At 36.2% G+C, this 24,352-nt stretch overlaps 1 protein-coding gene across 5 annotated transcripts in view; it reads left to right on the plus strand.

The window, feature by feature from the left end:
* LOC138700117 (gamma-tubulin complex component 2-like) overlaps positions 1-24,352 on the plus strand; it is a 233,502-nt gene that overhangs the window by 48,786 nt on the left and 160,364 nt on the right. For all 5 annotated transcript variants that reach the window (XM_069826441.1, XM_069826442.1, XM_069826439.1 and 2 more), the window contains exons 4-7: positions 1,338-1,539; positions 1,632-1,775; positions 12,462-12,745; positions 18,630-18,806. In XM_069826441.1, coding sequence (XP_069682542.1) covers positions 1,338-1,539; positions 1,632-1,775; positions 12,462-12,745; positions 18,630-18,806 — 807 coding nt within the window. The remainder of the gene's footprint in view (positions 1-1,337; positions 1,540-1,631; positions 1,776-12,461; positions 12,746-18,629; positions 18,807-24,352) is intronic.

Here is a 24,352-nt window from a genome sequence, read left to right on the forward strand (position 1 = left end):
TGAGCAAATGCTGGGTAACTTTCAGTGCTGGACCCCGGACTCATTTCACCAGCATTATCATCTTCATCTCATTCAGACACTAAATAATCTAAGATGTTGATAAAGCGTCGTAAAATAACCTAAAATAAAAAAAAAATATATCAGAGTAGCCTTCTCTTAGCCTTTGGGTAGTCAAACCTTATCTTTGTAAGACACAAGTGTCTGGTTTTGTTCTGCCCCAGGTATTTCATTTTCCCGGTACATTCCATATCTGGAGATCCTTCCTCTATCTGCCATATCGGGGTTTTTGACCTGATCAGAGAATGAGAAATCCCAATTAGCCTTTATGTTTGAAAATTTACCGTAAGCATCATCTTTGAGTACATTAACTCTAGCTATCATACGTATGCAGATGTGAACATAAAGTGTAAATTTTCTAGATATTAGTCTCTAAACGTGATTTAGAGCTGTGAAAGAATAGCTGTTTTTGTGGATGAAAACAGCCATAGTTCTGCAACTGCTTGAAATCGGATTTATATTTATAGGAACTTTTTTTATTCTAAACTGCTTCAAAAGTCATATCCTAAAGTTACGATTTTTCTTCATGAATCAATCTGTACTGGTATGTAGGTAAATGTTACAAAGACAAGTTTCAGAATTAGCTGATCATATTACTCATTTGGTACTCATAAGGTTCATTTGTACATCAAATCTTAGTGGGACAAATTGAGGGGTATTTTCACAAAACTCGTTATCTACATTTTTTTCGATTTTGAAGTTTTAGCGTATCCTTATGTTTTTGGGTCAGGAGAATCCAATGGTGCTATCAGAATTAAGCTAAAGTTGGTAAGTATATCAGTAAATTCAACTTGAAATAAAAGAGATTTTTCAAAACTCGGTATCTACAGTTGTGTATTTTAGAAAAGAGCTCTCTTGGAATAAACAAGATTTTGTAGATAACGAGTTTTGTGAAAACGCCCCTCAATTATATTCACCTCTATTTTTCTCCTGAAGAAGTTGTACTTCGCATTTTTATCCGAAAAATTCGTCACTGTGTCTGTGTTTGAACATGCATTATTTTGGTTAAGGAAAGCATAGAAACCACTGAGGATAACTGACTGAATTTTTTCTGAACTTTAAAATCCCATTCATAAGATTTGCAGTTATGATTACAGTACTTTTCTATCTTCTCATTTCACTATGCAATAGAAGAGCTTTCTAGCCAGAACAGAGTATGCATTTGATATTATTCAGCTACTGGAATTGGAGAAGGAAGAAAATAAGGTTCCTGGAATATCTTAATTACTATTTTATTTTTATTTATTTATTTATTATTTATTTATTTATTTATTTTTCAGATTCGTAGTCGACTACAAAAGGAAGTTGAGTTGGCTTTAGGCAAGAGGAGTTTGCCGTTTAGCAAAAGAGAAAATCAAGGAAAGGTGCGCCATCCAAATTACCATTCACCAGTCATGCCTGACTGGAATTTCGTGAGACCAAATATGAACTTGGACTTCGTGACAGATCATAGTGGACCAGCATCATTTGTTGCTCCTCTAGGTATGGCAGTAAGGATGAATCTTGGTATAATATCTGGTAGTACAGATTTTTCTGTGGTGTCATGATTAAGAGATTGTCTTAATTCGTTTTAGGGGCAATTCCTGTCTGTTCACAAGAAAGTATGCTGTTGGAAGATATAATATATTGTCTTGAAGGAGCTGAAGGGGACTATATTGTTCCATGTGCTCTTCAGGGTCCTTATGAACCACGAACGTTTAGTATTGGTGACAGTGTTGGTAAGTGTATAACTGACATCTGCACACGTTATTTTTATGTGTACTTCACTCTGTAGAAGTAAATTGTTGAAGATAAGTCTAAAAGGCAAATAACAATCTACATTTGCTCTCGGCATAATGTAACTGTAGTATACAGTAGAGCCTCTATTATCTGTCACCCTATTAACAGATTGGTGGATTATTCGACTGTCTTTCTCTTGCGCTTTTTTCCTTTTTTTGCTGCAGGAAAATAGGAAGTACAGTACATTATGTTAGTATGCTTTTTTTTTACAGAGGATTATCATCAGCCTTTACCATTACACAGTATGTAGCACAAATGCTACCGTTGTCACTAGTAGAAACACTTGTGAGAGGGAGTGTTTTTCACAACTTGTAAAATAGTCACTATCTGCTTTCCAAGAAATGATCCTAAGAACTTCAACACAATTGCAAACCCATACATCATTTAATCATTCTGTGCAAAATGTCAAAAGAAAACTTGTTGAGCAGTTTGAGAAAGGAAAAATCGTGGCTCATCTCACATGAGAATATGAGATTGGCAGTAGAAATGTGCGCTATTTAATGAAATGAAAAAGTGCTACCTATTACTGTATTTCACTGTTTTTATTAGTTATAAGCAGTATAATATTTAATAGTGTAGTGCAGGGGCAGGAAACTCGTATTGTACATAGAGTAATCTGCATAACAGCAACTAAGGTGAGGGGAGAGGCTAAGCTCTCTGAGAGAGGCTGTTTCCCACCCCCTGGTGTAGTATGTAGTATGAAGAAACCGGTGGTTGCAGTGTGGTAGGAGTTTCAAATTACGAAAATATTATGCACTTAATTTATGAAAATATTTTATAGTATGGATTATCCGATTTTTTCGATTAGTCACTCAGTTCCCTACTGGAAACTTGTACACAAGTCAGTCATGTGTTGCTAGCTTACGCCATTATTGATCCATAACCTCCACGTATTTCAAGTCATATAACTTTGATTAATACTAGTTCATTTTCATTTAGTGTTCTGCCCAAGGGCAGGTCTTTCACTGCAAACCCAGCATTCTCCATCTTTTCTATTTTCTGCCTTCCTCTTTGTCTCCTCATATGATCCATATATCTTAATGTCGTCTGTCATCTGATATCTTCTTCTGCCCCGACTCTTCTCCCATTCACCATTCCTTCCAATGCATTCTTCAGTAGACAGTTTCTTCTCAACCAGTGACCCAACAAATTCCTTTTTCTCTTTTTGATCAGTTTCAGCATCATTCTTTCTTTACCCACTCTTCCCAACACAGCTTCATTTCTTGTCTTCCACTTCACACGTTTCATTCTTCTCCATATCCACATTTCTAAAATGCTTCTAGTCACTTCTCTTCACTTCATCGTAATGTCCATGTTTCTGCCCCATACAATGCCACACTCCACACAAAGCATTTCTCTAGTCTCTTCCTTAGTCCTATCTCCAGAGGTCCGCTCCTTTTTCTATTAAAAGCTTTCTTTGGCCATTGCTATCCTCCTTTTGATTTTCTGGCAGCAGCTTATGTTACTGCTTATAGTACACCCCAAGTATTTGAACCTGTTTACTTGCTCTACTGCCTCATTTAGAATTCGCAAGTTTACCTTCTCTCCATGGTGTTTTTAAAATAGGAATAACTATTGCTTTTTTCCAATTGGCTAGTACAGAGATATACTGTATCATACTTCGTTGTAGAAGGTTAACAATGTCTATTTTTGATATGTCATGTTGAATGGATCTGATAAGCAACTGTATATTTATTAAAAATGAGTAGTGTCCGTCAATGTGCTTATTAGTGTTGCAATACACAATAGTTTGAATATTTACATATTCAAACTATTGTGTATTGTAACATTGATAAGCATATTGACGGACACTACTCATTTTTAATAAATGTCAATCTTGTTCTTGGGTTAAGTTGTTTTAAGAATTCTGAATGAATGTTACCTGGAACAAGTGATTCTTATTAGGTCAGGAAAAGCAAAGGGTTTGTTGGAAATACTGTATCTTCCTTTTTTGTTCCTGTGTTATCTTTATCCTTTCCCTTATAATTTTGATTATTATTCTTTCCTTATTATAATTGAATCGGTCATTGCAGAAATGGGATAAGTCATGAAAAACGCGAAAATGAGTTAAGAGTGCCATTGCTTTCTCCAGACCTAGACACACATTTCCATACAGAAATGGGACAAATTTGCTCATTCTCAACGCAAAGCGGAGTACCATAAGCAGTGCAGTCATTGCAGAAAGGGGACAAGTCAGCGACTTACCTTCTTTCTGCACTGACTGACGACGTGACGCAACTGAGTGCCGCTGATCTAATAAGTTACGCGCCCATCAGCTGATAAGGAAAATGACAGATAAGCTTTAAGGATACGCTGATGTGAAATTTTGTCATTTTTGGTCAAAAATATTGATTTTTTGTTTTTATCTTTAAAAAATTGTTCATGGTGTAGAGATGTCCTCTGCCAATTTTCATGTCCATACGATCGGTCTATCAGCTGTTTAGGGCCACATTTCGAAAAGGTTGCGCGCTGTGACTGGTAATGTAAATCCCCCGTCCATGCCCTCAACTCTGAATTCTGCGATGATTGTGGAAATTACGCTGTATTTTATATATTATTTATTACACTACTGTTTGTGAAAAGACAACACCCAGAAAGAATGGCCCGAACGACTCCAATCTCGGGAGATGTGTAGAACAGTGTACCATCAATAATTGATTACATTTCTAGAGAAATGGCGTACACATAGGCTCAACAGTGACGTCTCTTGTTTCACCAGCAAGGTCAATGTTATGCCTTGCTCAGTCAGTGCAGAGCTTCCAAAGGAAGTGGAAACGTGAATCTAGTGTAGGTATGCCTCGTCGACGAGGAAGGCCGCAATATCAGCACGTGAATGAGTTTGGGGGGAATGATTGTTCTCCAGTAAGCAGGTTTGTCATACCGTGATATTTCGGCTCGTACAGGGTATGCTGTTATGACAGTGATGAGTGTGTGGAACCAGTGGGTAGAAGAGGGTCGTACACAGAGACGAGCGGATACTGGACCACGTAATGTGACCACAGCATGGGATGACTGCCATCTTATCCTCTTGGCCGTGACGGACCGTACAGCTTCATCCACAATGTTGAATCGACGTTGGAGTACTGCATTGTGTGTTGATCTATCTGCCGTCGTTCGTCGCCGGTTTTTGAGGGATGGACTAGTGGCTCGCATGCCGTTGCGTCGGCTTCCATTATCCAGAAACCACCAACGTCTCAGACTATAATGAGCACGTGAACAGTCACTGGCGTACTGAGTAGCAAAATGTAGTGTTTTCGGACAGTCATGCTAGTCCTACTTGTCCTACAATGATGGTTGCATACATGTTAGACCCTGCCGTGGTGAACACAATCGGAGAGCCTGCATTGTTGAGCAGCATAGCGGAGAAACGCTAGTGTGATAGTTTGGGGCGCCATTAGATACAATATGCGATCTCGCCTTGTACGTATTCAGGGCAATCTGAACAGCAATCACTACATTAGGGAGGTTTTAGAGCCCGAAGTACTGCCCCTCCTTCAGGCAACTCCACATGCCATATTTCAGCAGGACAATGACAGGCAACATGTGGCGAGGATTGTGCAAGCCTTCTTTGAAGAACGACGGGTATCCTCTTCCCTGGCCTGCACGTTCGCCAGACATGTCGCTCATCGAACATGTCTAGGAAATGATTGGTTGGCAATTTGTTCATCATGGTCCTCCAGCTCCGACCCTTGACTTTATGGATTCGCATACAAACTGCGTGAAGGGAGATTCCCCAGGAACATATCCAGTCTCTCTTTGATTCCATGCCACGACGCTTAGAAGCTCTTACTGCAGCGCATGGAAGCTTCACACCATACTGAAATCTCACGGTCACAGATCAGGTACAATTCTGTAATTCTAATCATTTGTATATTGTTATGTACCTAATCTGAGGTATCAATTTCATTTCAGTCACATGTAGCTTTCTTGGTGTTGCAATTTCCACAAACATTTGTGTACATTAGATTTCCAATTCAGACAGTGTAGCTTCTCGACTTCTCGAAATATTTCTTCATAGGATCCAACAGATGTCACTTCAAAGGATGCTTTTCTTTGAAAAATATTCAGTTACCAAGGAGACCACAACTCTTGTCTAAAGAAAAATTCCATTTGTTGCTAGTAGCCATAACAACGTGTTTTCCATGCTTGGTTTTTGTTTTGTTATACAAGAAATATTTGCAAGTTTCTAACAGTTTTATTGTTAGTGTTATAATAGTGTCTACAGTCTATAGTGATTTGTTTTCATAAGTTTACATGTTTTTTTTTTTTTTTTCAGTCATCTTTACTTACTAGTGCAGGTTAGGTGTGCACTGCATGGTAGTGTATATAAGAGTAAGTTCTGCGTATAATAAGCAACACCTATATATCTCAAAATGACTAGAAAATAAAAAAGATAGAGTTCTTGTTTATTATTATCATCCCAAACTTTGAAGTCAGTTTTCTCCACTTTCAGTTTTTGTAAATTTTGCATTGCTAAAAATGCTACTCTTCCTACAAATTTTGCACTACATGCATGATTTTTTTGTAGAATTTTCTGAATGTGTTGTTAACAAAACTTATATCAGGATTATACCTAACATTCATATTTTATTTAATATTAATTTTTCTTCATGCTTGAGTTGATTTTTTTTTTTTCCGTTTTTACACTTTAGTGCATAAAATATTTTTTATTTTATTTTTAGTAGAATAAAAGGAAAAATTGTATAGTAAGTTTTATTTCCGAGGGTCTGACAAGTATGTAGACAAAATTTCAGGCCAAAATATTTGAATTTGTGGGAGGAGTAGCAATTTACACAATTTAAAATTACAAAATTATTAATAATTCATATATTCCTGCATCAAATGAGACGAAACTTTGTACACAGACTATTTGTATACAGTAGGACAACTGTACAAAATTTCAGAGATCTACATAGAATAGTTTAGAAATTTCAAATATCACATCAGTGTACCCTTAAGTAGTGAGTGATCCAGGGGAAGAAAACTGTGTTATTAGTGGTAAACACAATGAAATTAACTACCGCAGAAATATAAATAAGAAAAATAAACTGAAGGCATTGGAACGTCAATTCCATTGGGAAGTCTGTAGCAGCCCATACGACAGGAGAACAATGTGGGTAAGAAACTACTCATTATTTGTTTAGACACAACTTTGGGTCATCAATTTTCAACATTCACAATTTCAAAGACCATACGGCATACTTCTATTCCTATCATGAAGGTATAGGCCACAAATCTTCAAATGAAGTGTGCTCCTTCTGAACTACATTGAAAATAATGTCCCTTCTTCAGTCAAGGAATTGTATCTTTTCTCTGATAACTGTGGAGGGCAAAATAAAAATCATACCTTAATTCGATTGTTGCTTCCACTCACCCAAATGGGAAGATTTAACAAAATCATTCATTATTTTCCACAACGAGGCCATTCATTTCTTCCCTGTGACCGCAACTTTGGTGTAGTGAAGCGCTAACTAAGGAAGACAGACAGGGTATATATGCCACACCAATACAATACCTTGATCCCCCAGGCAAACACAGACAACAGATTTTCTGTAGAATCAGTTACTACCGATGATATTTTGAATTTTAAATGCTGGTGGCCAGAGTATTACAAGAAAACCACCTGCTCATTAGACACACTGAGGAAGAAAGGGAAAGATAAGAATATGTTTTCTTCAGCACAATTCAGTGAATTTATTTACTCTAAAGATGATCCAGGATGTGTGACTGCCAGTTTGTTCATTAGTAGTGAAATGAGGAAACACAGATTCTGTATGAAAAAACCAGGTCCTGGACGCATAGTAATGCCTACAAAAAAGCATACAAATGGAAAATTCCCATTAATACGAAAAAAACTTGGAGACGTATCGAAAGTTAGGCAATACATTCCATTGGAACACACTTTCTTTTACGAAGAGATCCTGAACTGGCCTCCTTGTGACAAGGAATCTACAAATGACGTGGCTTCCAACATCTAACAATACACTCTATAATAATTGAAACAAATGATTTTGTGTAGTACTTTAGTGTATTTTTATTGTGCTCTCCTACATGCGGTTTTTAAGTACAGTATTAGTATAAAAGTAGGGTTTTGATTTAAAACTGTGATATAAAATCACATATTGGTACACTTCTGTAGTAGGAATAATGATTAAAATGCAAAAATAATAATTATGTAAATGGTGACAGCAATGTAGTAATTACACACAAAAACATCTTTATCATTGTAATTATTAATATTTAGTTTGTTTTCAAATATTACATTAGCCCAAAATTGTAAATTATATATTTTTTTCTTTTATATTTAACAAATCCTTGCAGAAAGAGGATAAGTCATGGTTCGATTAAACAACTTTAAACAAAAGTGTTTGAGATGTCAGATATCTAACATGATGTATTATACTTCACTATTCATAAACAAAGTAAGAAAAAATATTTATAATGATTGCTCCAGTATTGGAAGAAGAAAACAGTTTTTATTGATTATCTCAAAAGTAAGATTTTATGACTTATCCCCTTTCTCCAATGACCGATTCAATTTTGATCAACATTTTCTGAAGGTAGTTGTATTACCATTATTTCGTAATTGGAGAATTAAGAGAAAGATTATCAGTAGCCACGCGAGTAGAGCAACAAGTTAAATTTAGGAAATTCAATATTCCGAAATTAAAAGAGGAGTAAACATTATCAGGTCGAAATTTCAAATAGGTTTGCCACTTCGGAAAGTTCCAACAAAGTTGAAGAGGAGTTAGATGTTAATAGCATGTGAACATATATCAGAGATAGTATTAAAATTGCAGCTGAGCAGAGCATAGGTTATTATGAAACTTAGAAAAAGAAACCGTGGTTTGATAAAGATTGTTCCATGGTGGTAGAAAGAAGGAAACAGGAAAAATTGAAATTCTTACAGGATCTAGTTCAGGTGAACAGAGATACAATAATTATTTCAATGAAAGATGGGAAGCAAGTCGTACAATTAGGAATAAAAAGAGATATTACTTCAAGAGAAAACTGAATGAGGTAGAAACTAATAGTAAGAATAAAAACATTCGAGATTTATATAAGAGTATAAAGGAATTTAAGAACGGATAACAGGCAAGGGTAAATGTGATCAAGGATGAGAATGGTGACTTGCTTGGAGACCGTCATTCAATCCTGAACAGATGGAAAAACTATTTTGGGCAACTACTAAATGTACATAGACTAAATACAGTACGTTCGTAGCTCGGCCTGACCATTCTGCGGTGGCCTTGAACTGGGTGAAGTTTGATGCGCCTGCCGCCAGAGTTATAGTAAACGACCTGCAAGTCATGGGTACGGAACACTAACTACTCTACTAACATTAGGCTTGCCTGCATCGCAACAGATTTTGAACATATTCCCTATGTCTCAGAAAAAATTCTGGTTCACTCACAAAAGTTCATGGTGACTGATTGCCTGTATTTCTCTTGTGATGTTGTCCTTCAGTTCTTGTAACGTGTGGGGATTTGATGTGTACACTTTATCCTTTAACTTTCCCCATAAAAAAAATCGCCTGGAGATAGGTCAGGGGACGAGGTGGCCACAATTCTCGACTAATTATTCTGTCACCAAACACACTTCGCAATTCATGCATAGAATTTGCAGTGGTGTGCGCTATAGCTGAATCCTGCTGAAACCAGCCACTCAATAGTTCATTTCTTGTTAGTTGCTGAAAAAAATTATTTGAAATTGAAGTTACATAAACGTGTGAATCAACTGTTGTGTCGAAAAATAAGGGACTGATAATTCTACTCACACTCACTGCACAACAAACCCCAACCTTTGCAGCACAGTGAGGAACTTCATGAATAATATGGAAATTTTCGGTAGCCCAATATCTATTGTTCTGAGTAGAAAAGTGACCATGAAGATGAAACCACACTTCATCAGTGAAGAACGTTAAAAGTGGGTCCACATTGCCATTATGAACGGACTGCAAAAACCAATTGCAATAATTAACTCTACTTACAGGATCTTCTGATTGTAAACCATGAACTACAGTTACCCTGTACGGCTTAAGTTTCAAAAGTTTCGTTGCACAAAATCTGACGTCTTGCAAATGTTAACTTCTTACCCTGTACGGCTTAAGTTTCAAAAGTTTCGTTGCACAAAATCTGACGTCTTGGAAATGTTAACTTTTTGTACTAAACGTTGCAGTAATTTGCGGGGTGAGTGCTCTAACCAGACCCCTACTTCATAAAGCTTCTCTTCTGTCAATACACAGCATTGTTGAACACGTTTCTTGTTCAAAAAATACTCTGTATGTCTGACTTCATAGACAAGGTCATGAATAGTTGACCTGCTAGGAATTAAAACACCTGCAAATCGATGTTCAAATTCTCTTTGACATCTTCTTGCAGAAGAGTATGTCACATACGCATCATAGAGAAAAATACGTTGTTCTAAAGTGTACTCAACCATTATTAATAGACACTTTATCACCACAAGACAACACAGTTTTACTCACAACATGCGCACAGATGTCTTTCCTTCATGACAGATCCAACTCGACTGACTGGCACGTCAGCGGTAGCTACAGCACTGCTCTGGTGGCAGGCTTGTCAATCTTCACCCAGTCCAAGGCCGCTGCAGAGCGGCCCGGCCGAGCTATGAACGCACTGTAGAAGTGATCGGGCTGAAATTCAAATACAAACTGCAGAGCCACTTATACTCGAACCCACACTTTCTGAAGTCGAAATTGCGATAGAAAATCTGAAAAAGTACAAGTCTCCAGATCGATCAAATTCCAGCAGAATTAATACAAGAGGGTGGAAGCGCATAATCTAGCGAAATTATAAGCTTGTACTTGCTGTTTGAGAAAAGGTAATTGTACCAGAACAGTAGAAGGAGTCCCCAAATGTTAAGAAGTTGGCCATCACTGATGTAATGTGTCCTGCTATATCTTTTCCTAGTTTTCCAGTAAAGCATTCAAACTTTCCTTGTTCCTGTAGGTTTCTCACAAGATTTTTTACAGTGCGGGAAGTGATAATTATTTAAGGGGAGGAGGATGTCCCTATACTGGCAATGTTAATTTCATAAACTTCAGGAACATATATCTCTAAGTCCATTTCACTCACAAGGTTGAAATTTTTTACACAAAATATATATATATATATATATATATATATATATATATATATATATATATATATATGAACCTTCGTCAACGCAAACCACTACAGAAATTAGGTTTACAACAATTTATTTAAGTGTAGGATTTTTTTTTTCTCTTAACTTTTATATCAATTCATTACCTTATAATTTTATTATACATTAGTTAAGTGGGACCTATTTGGCAAGATTTTATTGGAGGTTTTACTTGTATATAACTTATTGAAGCAGTGTCCAAAAAATTGTGACTCTAATGTGAGTAGTTTTTGAGATACATGTTCCTAAAGTATATGAAATTAACATTGCAGTATAGGGACGTCCTCTAACCCCTTAAATCTTTGTTCTTTACAGTTATTGCGTTTGTTGCCTATAAGTAATTTCATCTCATATAGCTGTTCTATTAAGTAAATAATATACAGGAAAGTTGTTGTTGTTTTCTAATGCCAGGCATTTGACAATGAAGTCATTTGACCTCTTGCACTCCAGTATTTTTCAAAGATATTATCATGGTCAGCCACTGAAGCACAGTCATACAGGAAAGTAAAATAATTGAAGTGCTTGTTATTTTTATCTGTAATATACTTTGTAAGAAAAAACATGTGGAAATGGAAAATAAAGGTACTTGCAAAAAAAAATGGATTTTTTGAGGCTCAGTCTGTACTTTAATATGCATTTTTAAGTGAGCAGTTTAATGTTATTGTTTATAAATTATTTCTTCACGTAGTGTAATTTTAATTAAGTGATGTTATACAATAGTGTGTGTGCGTGCGTGCATGTGTGCATGCTCGCGTGATTTAATAGTTATGTATAATGTAGTGAACCGGTGTCTGGTACATTCTAGATAGCTCAGTCAGTAGAGCATTGGCACACTCAGCCAAAGGTCTCAGGTTCGATACCCGACCCCAGAACAATTTTTCCCTTGAAATTATTCAAATCAGCTTTACAGGGAGCTATACCTGAAAGCCAGCTTTGCATAGTTATGTATACATTGAATTCTGCTCATGTACTGTGATGGACAGAAATCACTTCCTATAATGCACTGCATTTGAAAATGATGATATAACTTCTTGCTACTGGGATGCATGGTGGCAAATGGAATATCTTCAACAAGCAAAGCATTAGCAACCAACCAAAGACTTCGAATTATTTTTGTAACACTTAGGCACCAGAATTCATTACCTCGGATGAGAAAAAAATAGTAAAATTTTCTTGCAAGTCCCCTTATTTTGGGATAAGATTATTTTTAACTTCCTAATTCTTTCTGAAGGAGATTATACTGTTTACATAATTGTTAGAAGTCTTATCATCATAATACAGGTTTCAACCTGTGAAAATTGGATCTATTGACGAGCGTGGTAAACGGTCTGATTACTTAGCATGATTAGTAAAATTAATTAGTTATCTTTATCAGTAGGAGACTTTTGTAATCAACCAAGCATACTTGAAACGTGATTGAAAGAGAAAAATCCTTCAATATTTGTAAAATGTTGCAGACCCTTCCCTTCGTGAGTTGGTGAAGCAGATACTGCCTCTTGCATCACATTACTCAATAGTGATGAGGTTCATACAGGAGAAGAATCAGTTTGAATATGGACAGGTGAACCACGCCCTCACAGCTGCCATGAACATGCTGATAAAAGACTACATGGTACTGGTGGCACAGTTGGAAACTGCATACCACAAGAGCAGCTTCACCCTACACAAATTGTGGTTCTTTATACAACCCACTCTACACACCATGGAAATTCTCGCCAACATAGCCAGCACTATCAGCAAAGTAATTATCCTAATTATCATCTATATATTTTTACATTTATGTGCATATATCGATGGTATTTAGTAAAAGGGGCTTATCTCACAAAAGAAAAATTTATTAGGACTTACAAAAGTTAAATTTTAACACATTGTTATTAGTTACCTTACACGAAGGAATGTAAACATAATTGTCAAAAAACATATCTTCTCATTTTTATCTAAACACCATCGATATGTTACCGTTAGTTTGATAAATCCACTTAATATTCTGACTTTTATTCTTACTTTAAACACCACACACCCGACAACAATGTGACTTTTATTCTTAATAATTCACCCTACAACAATGGGTATTCCACTCAACACAGCAACACTGTAGTCGTTATTGCACTCCACACGACGACAATGGCAATACATGACGTGTATTATTGAGAAGAACAACACTGTACTCCTAATTTCAATTAATGTTCACAATGCACTATGTACAGAACAAAACTGTCAGTTCACAGTTCGCTTGCCATGGCTAGTTCTTCTAGTTCACTGTTCAAGTTCACTGCACGTCGAACTCAGGTCTTCCGAACTACGTCACACTCGCCTGGACACTGCCACAGTTACAGACTCACTCATTCAAGTTCACTGCATGTCAAACTCAGGTCTTTCAGCTATGGTCCACTGCACGTCGAACTCAGGCCTTTCCAGTTGCAGTCCACTACATGTCGAACTCATATATATATATATATATATTACATTGTAAAAATTGTTCCACTAAGTACATAGGGCAAACTAAAAGAAATTTTTGAACACACTATAGTGAGCATGTAGTAGACTTGAAGAACAATAGGAACAAATATAAGTTTGCTACACATTTAATTAATCATAATCATGAACTCACGAATATAGGTGGCACTCTGCAAATTTTAAAAACCATTAATAATAATAATAATAATAATAATAATAATAATAGTAAATACATGAACACTACTGAGGATTACTATATAGCTACACATTCTAATAATAACACACATTTACTTAATGAGCAGTTTCCTAACTTAAATAACCTGCTTTACAAAACCGTAAAGAAATAAGTTCTTGATGGTCCACTAGGTCTGGTATTTAGTTTTCTTTAAAGTCAACGCCTTCTGTAAAGCTCAGTTGTTGCTGTGAGGTTGTGGCTAGGTCAACACTCCTCACAGCTAATTTCGTGTTAAGTATTAAAATTCAGCATTTCATATTCAACATTCACTTTTTAACTTTCAATTTTTAAAGTTACATTTTCCCATATTATGATTACAGGACTTTGAATTCATACACCGCTTATTACACAGCAAATGAGCGAGTTGTATACCACAGCATGTTTCACTACATTGTAATCCGTGACCACACACATTTGAAGACTGCCAAATTATTTTAAATAGAGCATCATTGTGGACCCCACGATATGTTTTGAAGTAGGATATCATCAGTCAGCCGAGGTGCACCATGAGAAGAAGTCAATCTATGAGCCTACAGTCAACTATTTCAAGCTGAAATATGCCTTAATTCACATTGTGTTATTCGGTTTGCACATATGTGCTCAAGGAACTATACCAGCTTGTTTCGAAGAATTTTGACGGCAGTTTGCTCTGCCAACATCTCTGGGGGAAGACATTGTGATAATTGTGTTAAAAAAATCCTGTCAAATCCTAATTAATCACATGGTGCCACATTAATAGCAATTGCGATTTTTCATGCCCTTTTCTTTGTTTCTTTTTTTAAATTTAATATCTATGTTTACATATGTAAATTAATTTCTTTGAGGATATACTGAGACCATAAGGGCTATCCTCAATGGGGGGGCAGTGTTTGTAATAAATTATATATATATATATATATATATATATATGAATGAATTGATTAATTCATTCATTCATAGTTTTCTGCCCAAGGGCAGGTCGTTCACTGCAAACTCAGATTGTTCAGATCTTCTCTATTTTCCACCTTCCTCTTAGTCTCCACATACAATTCATACATTATTGGCTTACTTCTAAAACTTCGCAAGTCGAATTTGTCCTGAATGTTGAAATCTGTGTATATTTTCATAGTACTTATGTTAATAACGCCTCGTAAGTCTCCAAATGTTTTTATATTTAATAAATAACTGAAGCATAACAGCTTTTTTAATTGGTTATTTTACGACACTTTATCAACTACTGTGGTTACCTAGTATCTGAATGAGATGAAGGCGATAATGTCAGCAAAATGAGTTCACAGTCCAGCGCCAAAAGTTATCCAGCAAGTGGGTTGAGGGAAAATCCCAGAAAAAACCTCAATCAGGTAACTTGTTCCAATCGGGATTTGAACCCAGACCCACTCATTTCACTAACCGTTACTGCACAGTGGTGGACTATAACAATTGTTAGTTGGGTTATAAAATAATAATAATAATAATAATAATAATAATAATAATAATAATAATAATATTTCAGTGTGACTGGTACTTGATACACATCATTGGTCGTGAGAAACTCATTCAATTATACAAAAAGAAAATGGCTGTAAACTTAACAAACTAAAAAGACATAACTAAAGTAAACATATCACAAATAAGGACAAAATTAGAGAGGAAAATCAGCCTTGAAGGCCTTGCAATAGTCCCCTTGCCTCCCAATATCTCTCCCAAATGGAAATTGCTGACAATGCTGGGCATGTTCTTAGATTCTCAGAGTTCATGATTGTTTGCTGGGAACACAATCTGCAGTCGGAGCTGTTAATGATGCCTATATGGTGAAGATGCTTTGCCAGGCAGTCATGTCCAGTCCACAGCCTGAACTTCGCAACAGCTTCTCTTCTTGGCCAATCTGAGATAGCTGCAGTTTCTGCCTTCCGTTTGCTGTTCTGGGAACCTCTAACAACCTTAGGGAATGTTCTTCTTCATATGCCTGATGAAGCAAGTTGGAGCTGTTCTGTAGGAGACTTGTTCATTTGTGTGTCCTCCTTTGCAAGTGTATCTGGTGCTTCATTCCTAGTGATGCCACAGTGTGAAGGAATCCACTGGAAAATGATGGTTTCATTGTAGCTGTGAAGTTGTCCTAATATTTCCCTGTATTTTTATATGTCTCTTAAAGGTATGGAAATTCTTGTTTAGATTCAATTACATGAATGGAGTTGTGGATCATGGTAACAACACCTCTACCCCCTCTATCTTCACGAAACATTAAAAATTTTGTAGTCAGCAAATTTGTAAAATTTTAAAATATCATCATCAATCTGAAGATTATAGAAGGCTTTCTGTCCTGAACTTCTTGCTTTAATGAATCCACTTTGTTTCTTAAAGACCTAGAGTTCCATTGTAAAAATTTTAGAGTGTCTATATCTTTTTCGTTAATGTTGCCTTTTCATTTTAATTCTCGGTCTTTAAATGTACTACCCAATGAGACATGGAATTTATTCTTTTTAGCCTTATTTTTTATATTACAGAGAATGGATTTTGCTTCTGCATTGGACTGACACCATACTTCAATCCAATTGGTATTATATTTGCCTCTTTGTCTAATTATATGGTTCTTTTCAATATTAAATTTGGCTCTGATTGACTGGATGGTGTGACTTTTGGTGTTCCAAATAAGTAGTTTAGTGCGATTCTTGGCATCTCTCAGTTCAGTCCCTACCCGGAGATCTGATTGAGGGACTATTTTACCTCCAGAGAATGTTACACTGAGGGACTCCATGAATCATAAGCAGTGAAAAATATAGTGGGACTGCATTGGTGTTAATGCAGCTTATGTGGGTATATCCTACTTGTCTGTGGTGTAATAATCATGATGAAGATCTGGAACACATTCTTCTATACTGTCCATCCATAAACCACAAAAGAAGTAAATCAAAATCATCAGTACTAGTTGCAGAAGACACAGCCCTGCAGTATATATTGACTACACCCCAACTCTGGCTACTAGCAACAGGCATCTATAATTAATACCGATCAAAATACCCCTCATTTCTCGAGAAAAACAACAATTGAATAGACTACAGTGGACTATAGTGGACTTTATGTTGTCAGCAAACAGCTGGATACATTAAGAAGACTGATTTTAAAGCTATGGAAAGACTGAGCTTTGTTCGGGCCTAGATGCCAGCTGTAGAATTGGATAGTACAACACAGTGATTGAAATATGGCAGTCTGCAGATTAATTGTTTTCAAGTGGTGAGGTTGGCCCATATTTATCCGTCAAATGCAGTTTTGTTGCAACCAAGTGTCATGTAGAGAGAAAACAATTCACAGTGGATACCCGCACCAGCAGACCCTTTTGTACAAACTTTTGAACCATCTGTATATATGGAGATATCTTGTGTTTATTGTTTGCAAGACAGACATTTGAGTATGTCTAGAGAAGCTGTATTCTTACTACACTGTTCGATTAAATCAAGTTGACTCTTGCAGAAGTACATCAGAAGGGGATTTTGATGAGTAGGTAGCTGTTCAATTTTACTCTTTCTTTTCGTGCCATTTGAAGGAAATCTTCGGGTGTTTTTAAGCACCTGTTTCCAAAATCATATTATGACATATGAAATGAATAAGAAGTTATTTTTGTTCTCTTGCGCAACTCCCTCAAATGCAGTTGCGAGGTTTCAGAATTAAGCCAACGATTATCTTCTTCTGCCCCGAACTTTTCTTCTGTTCATCATTCCTTCCACTGCATTCTTCACTGACCAGCCAATTTCTTTTTCTCTTCCTGGTAGTTTCAGTATTATTCTTTCTTCACCCACTCTTTTTAGCACAGCTTCATTTCTTAGTTTGTTCATTTCACATGCTCCATTCTTTTCCTTATCCACATTTCAAATGTTTCTAGTTGTTTCTCTTCACTTTGTCGGTAATGTCCATGTTTCTACCTCATACACGAATCACTTTACTTCCTAAGTTCTTTTTCGCTCCTTTTTCTATTAAAAGCCTCCTTTTTCATTGCTATCCTCCTTTTGACTTCCTGGTAGCAGCTCATGTTACTGCTTATAGTACATTTCAAGTATTTGAAGCTGTCCATTTGTCTTTCTACCTCATTTCGAATTCGCACATATACCTTCTTTATTTTTCTTGTGATAACCATGATCTTTGTCTTGTTTGCATTTATCTTCATCCCATACTGCTCACAACTGTCATTTATTTCCAGTAGCATATCCTTTAGCATCATCTTCTCTTCTGCTAACAATGTCATATCAGCAAATCTTATGCACTTTATTCGTCTTCCTCCTATTATCATCCCTTCCATGTTCTGAAAACAGCTAGCTTTCACTACTCCATTCTCCAAGTAGATGTTCAACATGGGCAGTTTTACACTTTTCTTTGCACCGCTGTGTTTCAGTTCTAGTGCCTGTAGGCTGATCCTAACTAATCTTTGATCACATTGTTAAACTTTGAATGTAAAATATTCGTATGAAAATTAACTTACTAATTACGCAAAGAAAATAACATACATTTATTTTACACTCATGAGAGAACAAATCCAGATCATCATCCATGTTATCAGACAAATTATCACCTTTTTTCGTTGTAGAAAGATCGTTATTGGCTTTCAGTTTTCCATGTGTATTTTTACGATATTTTTTAATATATCTTGAAGAGGAAAGGTGTACTCATTTTTTATATGTAAGAGGAGAAAATTACGCGAAGAAAATAGAATTCTAAAAGAAAAGCCCAAAAAATCTTTGGGGGGGGGGTGAATTACATGACTAAATATGGTATTCAGCCATTACAAAAATGTCAGAATGTCCGAGATTTAATGGCATTAGAAACCAGCCAACTGTACTCATGAAATTGATATTTCATACTTAACTATTAGAAACAGTTTTTGTATCTTGGTGTAATATGACATTTTTATAATGAAGGTGAGCATGATGAAAGTAGTCATTAAGAATTTTATGTACTGTTCTAGTCTGGTGCAAAGGGCGGTAAAGTATTAAGTCTTCTACATGAACGGACATCAAGCTACATTGGAGATCCTACAGGACAAGAACTGTGTTTATTTCTGACACAGAAGGCATGTGTCCCTTACATGGAAATACTGGAAAAATGGGTGTATAAAGGAGTTATTTGTGACCCATATCAAGAGGTGAGTTTATTTATACGGGTATTAATTATCTGTCAATTTCTTCCCAGAGAAATCAGGATTCTATTCCCGAACTAGCCATACCTGTTTGCATCACTGCACTTTTTATAAATAAATATCATTGACTTAAATCTATTATACTGTATTTTCATTATTAGTGAATAATTAGTTCATCAGTTATAAGTTGTTTACTCCTGAATTATTTTCAAAGTTGTATTTAAAACTATGAATGAAACTATTATTACCATGCAATACTTTCCGAAGTTGTTCAATTAATTCTACTTTTAAGCTTGGTACTATGTCAGACCTAACAGCGTCTGAAATAGAATATATTTGTAAGAACTGAAGGTTGTTACTCTCAGCTCGAAGAAGGCTTTGTCACCAAACGATACCATTTGGAATAAGGTGTTGTATTGTCCTGTGTTATTTAAAACGTGTGTTGATAATGGATGTATTACTATAAGTAAGTTTCTTGAATCTTGGGAAGAAAAACTTTTCCAGCAGCGCAACATAACAATTATTATTAGAGGAGAAAAATTCGCTCCAGCTCCAGCTCCAGCGCTGGGGATTGAACCCGAACCTGGGCCCTTGGTTCTAAGTACCAAGCGCTCTCACCATTGAGCTACGCCAAAGTCCAATCCACAGCACCAGATCGAACTTCCCTCCTCCAGGGTTCGATCCCCGGCACCGGAGCGAATTTTTCTCCTCTAATATTAATTGTTACCATAACAGATATATTCTGTAGGACCAAAAAAATAATAACCTTTAATAAATTCTTTTAGCAACAGTGCATATTTCTGTACAGATTACTGTGCACTTTACTGTGGAATCCTGGCCACCAAGTCACTCAACTGAGTGCACTCCTTGTATAATGGCAGTTGACTTAAATAAAATATCAACATACATGCCCAACTTGGAGTCAGGCCACTAAGGGATAAACACTGGGGGAGGGAAGTTTGTTCCAGTGCTGTGGATTGGACTTCGGCGTAGCTCAATGGTGAGAGTGCTTGGTACGTAGAACCAAGGACCCAGATTCGATCCCCAGTGCTGGAGCGAATTTTTCTCCTCTAATATTAATTGTTACCATAACAGATATATTCTGTATGACCAAAAAAAATAATAATCTTTAGCACAACATAATCTGGTTCATTACCTCTTTTTTTTGCATTGCATTTATGGGATATTTTACCTATATGAATACAATTTAAATGAGCATAATCGATATTTAGAGGGTAATGGAATGCTAACATACTATTACTGTATACTACCTCTCGACTACGGTTTCAGATTGTAGTAATATGCTCTCGTTCATTATTTCTCAGAAAACGTTCAGCACTGTTTTCTCTTTCTTGAGCCTGGTAAGTTCGAACTCTGTTATTGACAAGTCGCTCAAAGCATTCAATGCTAGTTCCTCTTGCTCGAACTGCTGAAATGTTTGCATAGTTATTTTGTAAACAATCCTGTTCTTCCTCACTCTTATTAAGTCTCCGAATTTTGTTTTGCCTTCAGACAGAAGTGTTTTGTTATAACTGAGACTTTTGTTTTGGCATTTTAAAGTATAGCACAGGCCTGTCTGCCTAACATTAATGTATAAAATCTCCTCTCAGAGAATACTACCTGAAATTATTGTCCAACTTATACTTATCCCTTAAATGAACGGAGAACAAATAAAATTCAAAGCACCACATGCACTACGCACTACTGCTCCTCTATTAGACAGCAGAGCCTGTAGATCAACTGGCACGAAGGCCTAGCAACATGTGGCAAACCATCTCCCGCAGGATTGGCAGTCCATTTCAGTATCTCTGTCAGATTGGTTGTGTTGTGTTAGATTGCATGTCATTCTTCTGATTGTGTTAGTGAAGTGTCTAGATTAGCTTGCTCACATGGCACCACAGAAATTTATATTAGAGCAAAGGATTTTCATGGTGGAGACTTATCTGGAAAAGAGTGATTGGGGAAAGGTGATGATTTGCAAGAAGATTTCCTAATGTTATCATTCCACATGGCAACACCATAAGCAGCCTTGCTAAACAACTAGAGAAACTGGGTTAGTATTGAATAAAAGCAGCAAAATACTTTGGCATGTACTTACTATGGAAAAACTGAATGAAATAGGAGAAAGTTTGCAACACATCTCATAGAAATATCTCTGTTGTCTCGCGCAAGAAATTGGTGTCTCTAAAACCACAGCATATAAAGGTACTTAAATTCTTTAAAGATGTCAGATATGTTGCAGTAGAAGGTAATAATTTCCAACAGCTCTTTACTTAAGGTGAGTTCAGTCATAATAAAATTGCCGAGTGTGCGGGAGACCATTTACTGTGTGTTGCATGGCCTTCATGCTGATTACTCGCCACCCAGTCGACCTATATTATGTAAGCGAATGCTCAGTAGTTCATAGAACCTACAAAATGGGACACATTATTTATTAATGTCCAACATACTTTACAAAATAAGGTGAAACTTCTATATCCTCCCACACCATACATGGGAGGAAAAAGTACTTACATAATTTAAACTAACCTCAGAATTATAACACACTACTCTAAAGACATGATGTGCTCACTGAGAAGGATATATACTTAATAGTGACAAGTCTGTGTAGTGCACAATACTTCATATTGAATAATTAAGAAACCAACATCTTTAGCATGACTTGTGGCTTGTAGGCCACTCCAAACTCCACTCCTCTGCACTCGGTCAGTTATGGCCTAATGTTATAAATAAAAACAATTAACAATCGGTATGTCAGTCATAACGTCATACTATACCAGATGAAACTATGAAGCAATTACATAATTAAAATAGGACTATTTGGTCTCATGGGCATATGCTTTTAGTGCAAAAATAATTTGTTTAACATATTTGTAAATTCGTCTTGAATACATTCCTTAAGAAATCACTGAAAACCAATATGAATATAGCGTGGATTTGTAAGAAGATAATTTTTTGTGTTGGCCACATTGCGCATTTTTGTTTACGTAAATTAAAGTTAACATAGTACATCATAAATATTATTTTAAGAACCACAGGAAACAAATGTGGGTAAATGATGAGCACAAGAACACCATTTCATGGCAATTTGTAAAATTACTTGAATAATCTATAAAATGAACAGCTCCAGTGAGCTCCAGGGTAAAATACTAATTTTTACTCCTTTTGCATTTTATTTTTTGTTCATGGGAAATAATCGTCTTTTACGACAATATTCGTAAAAATGCGATTATGCTCCATGGACAAAAAAATAAAATGTAAAAATTAGTATTTTATTTGGTCCAAATAAAGTTTAAGTATACTTGCCGTAGTTCACCCAAATACAGTGAAACCTGTCCATAATGGAACCTGTACTAAACAGAAACCTTGCCTTAATGGAAAAATTCCATGGTCCTGTGAAATTTACGTTCAAATCATATGTATATAATAACCTGTATTAAGCGGAACCTGTACAACACGGAAACGGAAACTCATACTGGGTGTGTTTAACAGAATATAGAGTCCCAGTTTTATGTGTTCTTATTTTTGTATGTTCCCTATAACACTTTTCGCTTGTTAAGTTTTCTGACCATTGAAAGCAGGATTCAGTATTGAGAAGCAATGTAAGTCGCAAAACAATTTTAATGACATACAGAAGTGAATCACCCTAAGTTGCAAGACAATTACTGTAAAATGTTAACAGTGTTGAGAAGTAAATGATCTTGCATTTCATTCAACAAACTCTTTGCCTTGGAATTCTACCTGTACTGGAACTGCCAGAGCTTTCCACTAGTGTGGCAGAGTACTACATACCTATGAATGTCTGTTTTTACTAATCTCTACAAAAGTGTCTTTTGTATGTACGAAAGCGAAAATAAGAGGCAGTGAATAGGTCTGTATCATTGTCAGTGAGGGAGATTCCTTTTTTTTAAAATTGCAGTTGGTCTCTGTAAGATCGGTTAGTGTATTCATAATCAACATTGACTACAAAGAAGAGAATTGTTCTCGATCTCAACACGAAAGTTAAAGTGATAGAGGCAAGTGAAAAAAATAAATTGAATATAAAGCAGATTGTAGATAAATTTAAAATAGAAAAAACACAGGCATATGGAATTCTGGATTGAAAATTGGAAAAAAAGAATGAGTGACTGAGCGGAAATGTTTCTGTGAAGAGGAAACCGAAAGACATGGAGAACAAAGACATAAATAAAATTGTGTGGGACTGATTTGTAAGTGCCGGGGCAAAAAAATTATGCGTCTGGACCCATTCTGCAACAGAAACTTAGAAAGGTAGCAGATAAATTATGAATAACAAATGTTAAGGTGTCCAGCAACTTGTTAGAAAGTTTCTGTTTTCAACAGTGTTTGTGAGGAATCCGTGGATGTAAGTGAGGAATGTGTGACAGAATGGACTGAGAAATTGTGTGCATTAATGGAAGGTTATGAGTCAAAAAGCATCGTGAACTGTGATGAAACAAGTTTATTTTTCCAGGCATTTCCTAACAAGACACTTTGCCTTAAGTGAAAAATTTTTTGGAGGAAAACTTTCGAAAAAGCGACTTACTATGTTCTTGTGTAGTTTCATGACTGGGGAGATGGAAAAAATTCTAGTAATTGGGAATGCAGCTAGACCGCAGTGCTTCAAAAACGTCAACATAAACAATCTTCCAGTGATATGGAAGTCGAACAAAAAGGCGTGGTGACTGCTGCAATTGTGGAAGAATGGCTGCAGGGACTTAACAAAAGGATGAGGAAGCAGAATAGACATATTCTTTTGTTCATGGACAATGGAACATGTCACTCACATCTGAACCTGTCAAATGTAAATTTGCATGGTTTCTGCCCAACATGATAAGTGTGACACAATCTATGGACCAAAGTGTAATAAAGTGCATGAAATTGAATTACCGCAAATTAATAATGCAAACCATTACTGCAAACATGGGTTCAGTTTCGTCTGCTTCTGAACTTATGCGATCAATTTCAGTGACGGATGTGGTAGTTTAGATGGCAGAATCAGTTTACACAGATATCCAAAGAAACTGTGAAGTCCTGCTTCAGAAAGGCAGGAGTGAGTGTGAATGAGAGTGAGACCAACGAAACCACTTGCAATGATGCAGATAACCTGCAGGTTATTCTCTATCAGGCTAACTTTATGAACATTGCAGCAGATGACTACATAAAGGTTGCAACAGAGGCTGATTTGAATGACTTGAATCAGTTTATTGAAAACCACAAGGAAGTCGAATTGAATGAACAGGATGAAAAAGATGATGATGATGATGATGATGATGATGATGATGATGATGATGATGAAATACAGGATGAATCAAAAGTCTGGAACCATATAAATATCGTCCATATTCTTGATTTTCGATTACTATAGGTGTTACCAGTATTTGTAAGACCAAATGCTCTACCAGTGACACATTCGATTCTAGCCCTCAGCTATCTCAAAAGCCGCCATTTTGAGTGCAATTTTGAAATTTTAAATGGAAAGAGGGTCATGTAGGTATTCAAAATCATGTGAAATATTCTGAGAAAAACAGTGGTGCAGTCCGTTTTGAGATATT

This window comes from Periplaneta americana, chromosome 5, assembly GCF_040183065.1.
Source record: "Periplaneta americana isolate PAMFEO1 chromosome 5, P.americana_PAMFEO1_priV1, whole genome shotgun sequence".
Taxonomy (NCBI): Eukaryota; Metazoa; Arthropoda; class Insecta; order Blattodea; family Blattidae; genus Periplaneta; species Periplaneta americana.